This window comes from Sphaeroforma arctica (genome assembly GCF_001186125.1).
Source record: "Sphaeroforma arctica JP610 unplaced genomic scaffold supercont1.1452, whole genome shotgun sequence".
Lineage (NCBI taxonomy): Eukaryota > Ichthyosporea > Ichthyophonida > Sphaeroforma > Sphaeroforma arctica.
In genome coordinates this window covers 948-11,243 of record NW_014039106.1, presented here as the reverse complement: position 1 = coordinate 11,243, position 10,296 = coordinate 948, and the positions used below count along the sequence as shown (strand labels likewise).

At 40.3% G+C, this 10,296-nt stretch overlaps 1 protein-coding gene across 1 annotated transcript in view; it reads left to right on the top strand.

Moving 5' to 3' along the window:
• Nucleotides 1-5,516, top strand: part of SARC_10942 (hypothetical protein) — a 6,444-nt gene extending 928 nt beyond the window's left edge. The window contains exons 2-6 of the mRNA XM_014294990.1: nt 1,057-1,203; nt 1,759-1,965; nt 2,820-3,027; nt 3,961-4,188; nt 5,020-5,516. Of these exons, the coding sequence (XP_014150465.1) occupies nt 1,057-1,203; nt 1,759-1,965; nt 2,820-3,027; nt 3,961-4,188; nt 5,020-5,204 (975 nt within the window). The 3' untranslated portion in view covers nt 5,205-5,516. The remainder of the gene's footprint in view (nt 1-1,056; nt 1,204-1,758; nt 1,966-2,819; nt 3,028-3,960; nt 4,189-5,019) is intronic.
• The last annotated feature ends 4,780 nt before the right edge of the window (nt 5,517-10,296 follow it).

The following is a 10,296-nucleotide window of genomic DNA, read 5'->3' as shown; positions in this document are numbered from 1 at the left end:
ATGAATGTGTGTGTGTCTGTATGTATCTATGTATTTGTGTATATATATATAATGTACTTATATATCTATTGATATTCATTTACATAGACGTTCATATATATATATACCAAGTTTGAATAGGTTTGAGAAACTACAATATCATACATGTTATTTAGCGTGAAGTGTACATACATGCATGTATTTGTGTATGCTACAACCATTGAGTACATATGAAGTCTACAGTCTCTCACCATGTTTGCTAGTTCATATAGTTATTTGACCTTGTTAGTCTGACCACGTATCCTTCCGCCTTGTGCATTGTGCTCAGATCCACGTGTAGGGTTGTTAGGGTTCTGCCATGCACGTGCTTGTGTATGTAGTTGGTATGGCGTTACAGGAACGACTGTCACAGCAGTGTGAAACCACACTATTTTAATCTACGCATCTACCTACACTCACCTGTTATTTGTATTGCAAGTATCATATTTTAATCTACGCATCTACCTACACTCACTTGTTATTTGTATTGCGAGTATGATAGGCTATGCGTCAGTGTGTTCAGCTATCCCTCTTGTATTGATTGCTTGTGATTTATAGGTGCATGGCTTTTCTGCAGGTTTGAAGACGACCCTATAAATATATTATATATATGCGTGTGTATATATATATGTGTGTGTGTATATATATGTGTGTATATATATATATATATATATATATGTATGTGTGTATATATATATATATATATATATGGATGTGTGTATATATATGTGTGTGTGTGTGTATTTGCAGAAGCTACTTCCCTGTAAACAAACATGTGCATGCTGCGGCAACCCGCTGTCTGCCTTTGCCCTCGTGTCATAGCACTGACCTGAGTCCGTATCATCCGGATATACCCATAACACCAATGTATGGAGTCGTATTCAGTCTGTGATAATACACATCAGTAACTGGGATAGCCTCCACTCTCACACCAATGTATGGTCTTATTCAGTCTGTGATAACAAACATCAATAACTGGCATAGCCTCCATTCTCACATTCTTCCCCACGTACGCTGGTGTGCCGTGTTTATTTATAGAACTACCAAGCATGCGTTGTGCACGAGTTCGGGGGTCCGGAGAAGTTGCTTGTGGAAGAAGTCACTACGCCTACCGCCGGAGACGGCCAAGTGCTGGTCACAGTCAAGGCTGCGGGTGTCAATCCGGTGGATACGTACATCAGACAGGTATGTGAATGAATGTATGTATATTTATACGTGTGTGTTTGTGTGTGTGTGTATGTATATATATATATATGTATATGCATTTATGTAACTGTATATATAGAGGGGTATATTTATATACATATATGCGATCTGTATATGTATGTGAGTGTATATCTCGTATCAATAATGTGTTCGTATGTTTTCGTAAACGAAGTTCCACACATTCGCTCCCGTTTGTACACCAATCCAAGGTGTGTCTATTGTGTAATCTGTCACTGTCCTTAAACGCTCTATAGGTCACTCTGGCTACTGCGACTACCATATATACAGATGTACGTATTCGTATATTGCTTTGGCTGGATTACCTGGTTGTTATGCCTTGATCCAGTCATGTGTCTGTCTGTTTTACTTGTTATCTTATAGCTACTTTATACGCCTAGGTCACCACAGCACACGTGCGCACACACCCAAGCCTAAGTACACACCTCTGGGGGGATGATGTATATATATATGTATTGCCCCTATACATTCTTCTTACCAATCGCATATACTTATTCCTACGTTGCATCACCACAGGGCACCTACGCTCGCAAGCCCACGCTTCCGTACACTCCTGGGGCGGACGCTGCTGGTGTGGTATTGGCGACTGGTAAAGGTGTTACACATGTGGTGGTGGGTGATCGTGTGTACCTGTCTGGGTCAATCACAGGGACATACGCACACGCAGCACTCTGTAATGAGGTCGATGTACATGCGTTGCCTGAAGCGGCTACGTTTGAGCAGGTAGGCAAGGGCATTGACACACTCGTGCGTGAGGGGAATAGGCTTGTATATATGTATTTAATATATATATGTATATATATGTATATGTATTATATACATATATATGTGTGTGTTTGTGTATATGCCTATGTGTTCCGCTGAACGACAACACACGACCTCCTTTGGCCCATATGCGCAAGGTTGTAGAATAAGTTATTGAATGTATGTGCGTAATGGTTTGGTTGCGCATGCCTGTTAAAGGTATCGCAGGCCTTGTTGCGGGTGTGACTATTGCCCTGTCCTAAAACCCGAAAAATGGGTCTCTGGTACATACGCACACCCAGCACTGGTCATACAAGCAGTTGTGCATGCTTTGCCTGGTAACAAACACATACACACTCCCATACCAGGCAATTCAGCGTCTGCTTCACCACTTCACACATACGTACCCAAACATAACCCCCCCCCCCACATGCCTGTCGCTTGCCGGTTAGGGTTAGGGTTTTACTAAACCCTACGCCCTAAAACATATCGAGCGCGAGTATTGGTGTGGCTATGACAACTACCAACAGATCGTGTAGTTCCTGTGCACAAGCACACGCTACCAATACCCCACACCTCGCGTCATTGCTACGTGACCCGTTCACACACACTGCAGTATGCACTGTTCTATCCGTTTCGCACTTCCCCAACCCCGCAATGACTACACCCTCTCCTCGGTTATTCATACGTTCAAACGTTTTCCTGTATTGGTTAGATACCTACCAACACCGTCCGAATACGCCCAAACCACTCAACACCCAACCCTGGTCATCCCGTTACTTAAAACCTTCTCCAAACCAACCCAACCCATCTCCTCTCCACCTATTGCCCAGGGTGCAGCCATCAACGTACCCTTCTCAACCGCTCACAGGGCCTTGTTCTTGCGTGCAGAGGCCAAATCCTCTGACACACTTCTGGTGCATGGGGCATCCGGTGGCGTGGGCATAGGCGCAGTGCAGATGGGCAAAGCCCACGGCATGACGGTAGTAGGCACGGCCGGAAGTGAAGACGGGTGCAAAGCAGTCCTGGAGGCAGGGGCGGGTATGTATGGGGGGGGGTGGGGATAGTATATGTATTGTATTTGTGTGGTGGGGGGTATATGTATGTGTTATTTCGTATATAAACGAAGTATATGTCTTCATATATTTATGTGTGTGTTTGTAAGGGCATATGTATGTGTTATTTGGTATGTAAACGAAGTATATGTATTCATATATATGTGTGTGTGTTTGTAAGGGCATATGTATGTGTTATTTTGGTATGTAAACGAAGTATATGTACGGCTTCTGTATGGAACGCCGGGTTATCTTGGCACGACGTCCGACTTCTAACCAAACAATTAATAGATGCACATAAGTGTATTGAGTGGTTATTTTCCAAAGGTTTGCGTTTCCCCTGCAATTATATGCCATGCCAAGTGCATATGTATGTATATATGTTTGTATGTACGTATGTATATGCTTGTATGTATGTATGTATGTATTGAACGGATGTATATGTTTGTATGTATGTATATATGTATTGTACGTATGTGTGTGTTTGTATATACAAGTACACTCCATACTTGCCTGTGCGTTGCCTATCGGAGATTGTGCTACAGATAGCTCCTCCTTCAGCCAGAGGGGTACAGCAAACGGGACAAATGAACACCACAATGCCTTTCAATGCCCAGTGCTTGGCCACCTTCACAATTGAATACCAGTCACGTTTTTATCCCCGCATATGTCGTAGGAGAGGATACTCGTATGTGTACCTAATCGTGCGGGTATGATATATATATAAATATATATGTACGAGTTTGAATATATATATATATATTCAATTCATCTGCCTGTACCTGCTTGAACCACCGGGTCGCCGACTATCTCGACCAGCTCAACACAGTCACACCACCCATTCTCAAACGTGTACGTACGCCTACACCGTACCCTCATACGTGCACACTCACACATCTCACGTACCATCTGTCTGCAGACGCGTGCTTCAACCACCGTGACACAGACTACCTCGACAAGCTCAAAGCACACACCCCCGGAGGGTTCAACGTTATTTTGGAGATGCTTGCAAACGCCAACCTGTGCAATGACCTTAAGATGATTGCTCGTCACGGCAAAGTGGTTGTCATTGGCAACCGCGGTACTATTGAATTCGACCCGCGCCTGACTATGGCCACGGAGTCATGTGTCATGGGATGTGCTCTAGGTGTGTACATCCGTATTTATTGTCAACTGGGTGTGTTGTTATGTATTTGTATGTATATATATATATATATTCTCCATCTGTGTGTACGAATAGGCTTGCTCGGTGTACATATAAGCCCCTAACCGTGTGCCTTGATTAGTCCATTCACATGTTGTATTCTGTATAGACATCCATACATGTCAATACTGGGGGATGTCCGGTATCAATAGTTGATCCGCACTATCTCTACTTGACGGGCACTCGACTATCCCGTCGAGTGTTACCGAGAAGGCTTATCGTACGCTGGGTGTGCTCTGGTCATATCTCTCGGGAGTGTAGTATGCAAAGTGCACACTCAGACTATATTCAAGGACGTAGAATGCTTTAGGTACTTGAATACAAGGTGCTTGAGAGCGTATATACTTCGAATCTGACCAGACGGTAGAGAAGACGCTACAAATCCTATTTATCATAATGAATGCTAGTCGTTTCGAGGTAGATAGTGTATTGAATGTGTGTGTTGTGTTGTTTCAAGGTATAGATAATGTATTGTATGAGTATGTGTGTGGTGTGTTGTTTCAAGGTATAGATAATGTATTGTGTGTGTTGTGTTGTGTCGTAGGTGTAGATAGTGTATTGTATGTGTGTGTGTGTTGTGTTGTTTCAAGGTATAGATAGTGTATTGTATGTGTGTGTGTGTGCTAGATTGAAGGACAGTCAGCACTCGACACTACTCTGTACCATCTCTAGTTGAGACCATTACAGTTGCTATATCATTCGTACTATCGCGTATACCATCCAGATTTTCATGTCACATATGCAACCCCAATGTGTCCTAAAAAATAAAAACAGGACAATCTACACCCGAGGACAAGAAAGAAGCCCACGCGTACATTCAGGCTGGGCTAGCGAACGAGACTTTAAAGCCGAAGGTCGGGCGCAGCTTTGCCCTAAAGGATGTGCAAGAGGCGCACAAGTACGTCATCGAGCAGTCAGGTTCGTCCAATGGGAAAGTAGTGATTAACATGAAACTGTAGGTAGATGTTTCAAATAGGGGTTTGGTGTCGTAAAGGTCTGTACGCCGTGGGAACACCACAGATACCTTACCTACCACTTTAGACACAATGGGCATTTGCTTTGTAACTTATAAATAGATATGGCTCGGATTGTGCTCAATTTGGCGATATAGAGCTCTGCCGTTTCATCCTTTAAGCGACTACTAAGCACGCCTCGAGAATGGGAGATGAATGAATTGGTAAAGATTAAACGGACTGTAACTGGACAGTATACGAAAGCAAACTATTAAACGGACTGTAACTGGACAGTATACGAAAGCAAACTATTAAACGGACTGTAACTGAGTATAAAAACAACTAGTAGGGACTTTTGTTTATTTAGTCAATGGTTTATTACTTGCTTCAAACCCCCGCTTCCTTGTCGGCTTCGATTCTGGTAGTATGTACCTATGACGGTGGAATAATCCCCAAATCCCACAATCGGTGAAAGATATATTAACTACACACAACAGGAAGCGTACGTACACTTCTGCGCAAGCACACCTGCACTGTGCACGGGGACAATCTAATGGAGTTACATTCACACTAACTATGAAGTATATTCTGAACGTTTTGAAAGCAGCTCGGAGTGTGTGTATACATATTGTATATACGTGTTTATTGTATATTGTACGTATCTATTATTTATACGTATTTATTTAATATTCTTATCTATTGTATATTCTTATCTATTGTATATACGTATTTATTGTATATACGTATCTATTGTATATACGTATTTATTGTATATATGTATTTATTGTATATACGTATTTATTGTATGTACGTATTTATTGTATATTCTTATCTATTGTATATACGTATCTATTGTATACATGTATATATTTAATATTCTTATCTATACGTATCTATTGTATATACGCATTTATTGTATATACATACCTATTGTATATTATTATCTATTGTATATACGTATATATTGTATAAATGTATCTTTATCTATAAGAATCTATTTTATATTCTTATCTATTGTATATACGTATCTTTTGTATATACGTAGATATCGTATATACATATTTATTGTGTATACTTATTCATTGTAATACGTATTTATTGTATATTCTTATCTGTTGTATATACGTATCTAATCTATATACGTACTTTTTAATATTCTTATCTATAGTATATAAGTGTTTGTTGTATATACGTACCTATTGTATATTATTATCTATTGCATATACGTATATACTGTATGGAAAATTAGGTACAACACTCTCTATATGATATCGTACGCAATGCTTACTGGCTGTAACATTTTCACACGAAATAAGTGAGGAAGTGGGTACAACACTTGATACGATATCAAAAGTACCGCTTTCGGGGAAATACAAAACCACTCTCTAAATGATATCATACACAATGCAGCTGGGGAACTAGGTAAAACACTTCATATGATATCATACACAACGATAGTGGGGAAGTAGATAGGATACTTACTAACATGATGTCAGACACAACCCTAGTGAAGAAGTAGGTAGAACACGCTCTATATGATATCAAACACAACACTTCAGAGAATACCATACGCAAAGCTAGGGGGAAGTAGGTAGAACACTCTCTATATGATATCATCCGTAACGATAGTCAGGAAGTCGGTACAACACTTCATATGATACCATACACAACGCTAGTGGGTAAGTAGATACAACATTTGATATGATATCTCACACAATGCTAGTGGGGAACTAGGTAGAATACTCCCTAATATAATGTCAAACACAACACTAGTGGGGAAGTAGGTAGAACACTTTCTATATGATATCATACACAACACTTCGAAGGATACCATACCCAAAGCTAGCGGGGAAGTAGGTAGAACACTCTCTATATGATATCATTCATTAACGCTAGTTTATATGATACCATACACCACGCAAGTAAGTAAGTATAACAACATTTCATATGATATCATACACAACGCTAGTGGAAAAGCTGGTACAACAGCCCCTATATAATATCATACACAACGCAGAACACTTTCTAAAGTATATCATGCAAAACCCGAATGAGGATGTAGGTACAACACTTGATATGATATCTTAAACAAAGCTAGTGGGGAACTAGGTAGAAAAAAATATATATTGTATCCTACACAAAGCTAGTAGGGAGGTAGTTACAACTCTCTAAATGAAATCATACAGAAGAAGGTAGTACACTCAATATATAATATCATAAACAACGCTTTTGGGGAAGTAGGTACAACACATGATATCATATCATATATAACGCTAGTAGGGAAGTATGTACAACACTCCCTATATTTTACCATACACAACGCGAGTGGGGAAGAAGGTACGACAATTTGAATTTAATATCAAAAGCACCGTTAGTGGAGAAGTAGGTAAAACACTCTATATAAAATTATACAGAACAAGGTAGAACACTCAATATATAATATCATAAACAACACTTTTGGTGAAGTAGGTACAACACGTGATATGATATCAGATATAACGCTAATAGGGAAGTAGGTACAACACACTCTATATTTTACCATACGCAACGCGAGCGGGGAATAAGGTACGACAATCTAAATATAATATCAAAAGCACCGCTAATGAAGAAGTAGGTAGAACACACTATATGAAATTATACAGAAGAAGATAGAACACTCAATATATATCATAAACAACGCTTTTGGGGAAGTAGGGACAACACATGATATGATATCATATTTAGCGCTAGTACGGAAGTAGGTACAGCACTCCCTATATTTTACCATACACAACGCGAGTGGGGAAGAAGATACGACAATCTAAATATAATATCAAAAGCACCGCTAGTGAAGAAGATGGTAGAATACTCTATATGAAATTATACAGAAGAAGGTAGAACACTCAATATATAATATCATAAACAACGCTTTTGGAGAAGTAGGTACTGTAAGTTTCGGTCTATCAAGGCGACATTAACGCCTGATAGTAATTAAACGCGTAGGAAATATATAAGTATCACCCAGCTTTGAGACCCAGGAGAAGCGAGTTGCTCACTCAAGCTGATTATGGGTTAATAAAAAGCGAGAAAGGAAAACGGGTCGAAAACATTAAGTAGCGTAACGTATAGTTAATGTTTTTCAGGCGGAGAAGTTAAGCGTTCTCGGTTACCCTGTGAGTTTTGGGTTTAGGTCCAGTAGGTCTGTGGTGGTCGATTGGACGTTTTTTACACTTTAATGTTTTTGGAACATACGAAGGATGAGCAGTAAAGCTCGGTATAAATGCTGTTGGCGGGTAAGTTTTAACTTCCGTGCCTTCAGACGATGGGAACATGCTATCTTTTTCAGCCTGTGACTTATTTAGGCATTTATGTCATTTTCTGTTAAAGGCCTTTAAATAGTCCTGATTGTCAAAAGCGTCTGAAGTTAACTCAGCGATTGTACCGTCTATAAAGCGTGTACGATAGTATGTATATCCTCCTTTATCCGTTCTCCGTATAATATCTTTGAAGTCGGAGCGGTCAAGAGGTGCAGTAGAATCATGTCTTCTTGCGAGAATAATCTCTGTAGTCGGAATCTGAATATTGGCTATATTCAAAGCACTGAACCGTCGGGGTTATTAACCTCATAGGTTCCACTTCTAGTGTCGGCTACAGAGATTATATATGGTCCTATTCATTTCGATGTTAGTACAGTAGCATCGGGATTACGTTGACGGATGTTAACTCTGTCTCCAACCTGATACTCTGCTATCTTTTTGGTAGCATTCCATGTATTTTGCCTTTTTAATAAGGCCACATTACGTGTCTCTCGCAAGCAAGGATATACAACGTTGTGTATGCGTTGTACCTTCTCTAACCATGGTATCTCATGGTGATCAGGTTCGTCCTAGTTAAAGGGGATTTGTAACTCACTATATCTGCCACGAAAATAGTGAGAGGATGTAGTTCCTGTAACCGGATCAGCATACTCGTTCATCTGTGTTTGTACTCACTGGCCAATCATCTGCATCATCCGTTAATGCAGTACGCAAGAAGAACTTAAGTCTTCTATGGCGCGTTTCATTCGCGCCTTGCGTTTGCGGTTTATATGGCACACCTCTCTTATGGCATATGCCTGATACGAGTACTAGCGATTTCATTACGTCATCTCAGAACACACTACCGTTATCAGTGCACATAATACCTGGCCACCCGTGGTCAGCAAAAACTTGGCAACATAATTCTGCCATGGTCTGCGTATTCTTATCCTTTAATGGATAGAGTAAGTTAAACCGTGACGCCACATCAAAGAAGTGGCAAATGTAACGGTCGCCTGTGTGCTCGGACGTGGGCAGGTCAACCAGATCAATGATGACCCTGCGCCATGGAACATCTTCAGTCACACTTTTAAGCGGTGCGAACCTATAGCGCTTGATCTGATTGAGATCACAGTCTGCACATGACTGATATACTCTGTCAACTAAAGTTGCCAGCTTAGGGTGCGCGATCCCATTTCGCTTGACATTTTTAAGTGCGTCTACTACGTTCTGGTATTTAAGCTTATGGTTTTGCGTCAGCCAAGCAAATAATGTTTTTATCATTCTGCTCTTCCAGAATAAAGGTAGGGTGTTGAGAATCCACTTGCGTGGTCTCTAAGTCTGTAGTGTTTCAAGACTCCTGTCCTTCTTTTGCATGAGTGTCATAAGTGCGCTCATGTGCGTTTGATTACGCTTCAGGATTATCTTTCATTAATCCCTTTAAAAATAGGGTTTGAAAGACTTCGGACTTGGACGTTAAGATATTAAACAGAGTCCTAGCTAGAGATTGATACTTCTTAATAATAGTGTCATTAGTAGATTGTATTTCTTGTGCACAGACTTCAAGTGCTATGTTGCCTTTTGAACTGCTTACAGTTCAAATTAGTAGAGAGTGGAATCTCTGATTCTTTGACCTTGTTAAGGAAGGTCTCAGAAGAGGTCCATTTGGATGTTCCAATGGGATCTATACGACATATTATATTATGTCTCCAGGTCGTCTTCTGGACGGCTCGGGTACCCTGATTTAGGAATATATCTACTTCCCTATCTAAATATATTGGCTCGCATTGTATCATGCTTATTAATTTATTGGGCCATGGATC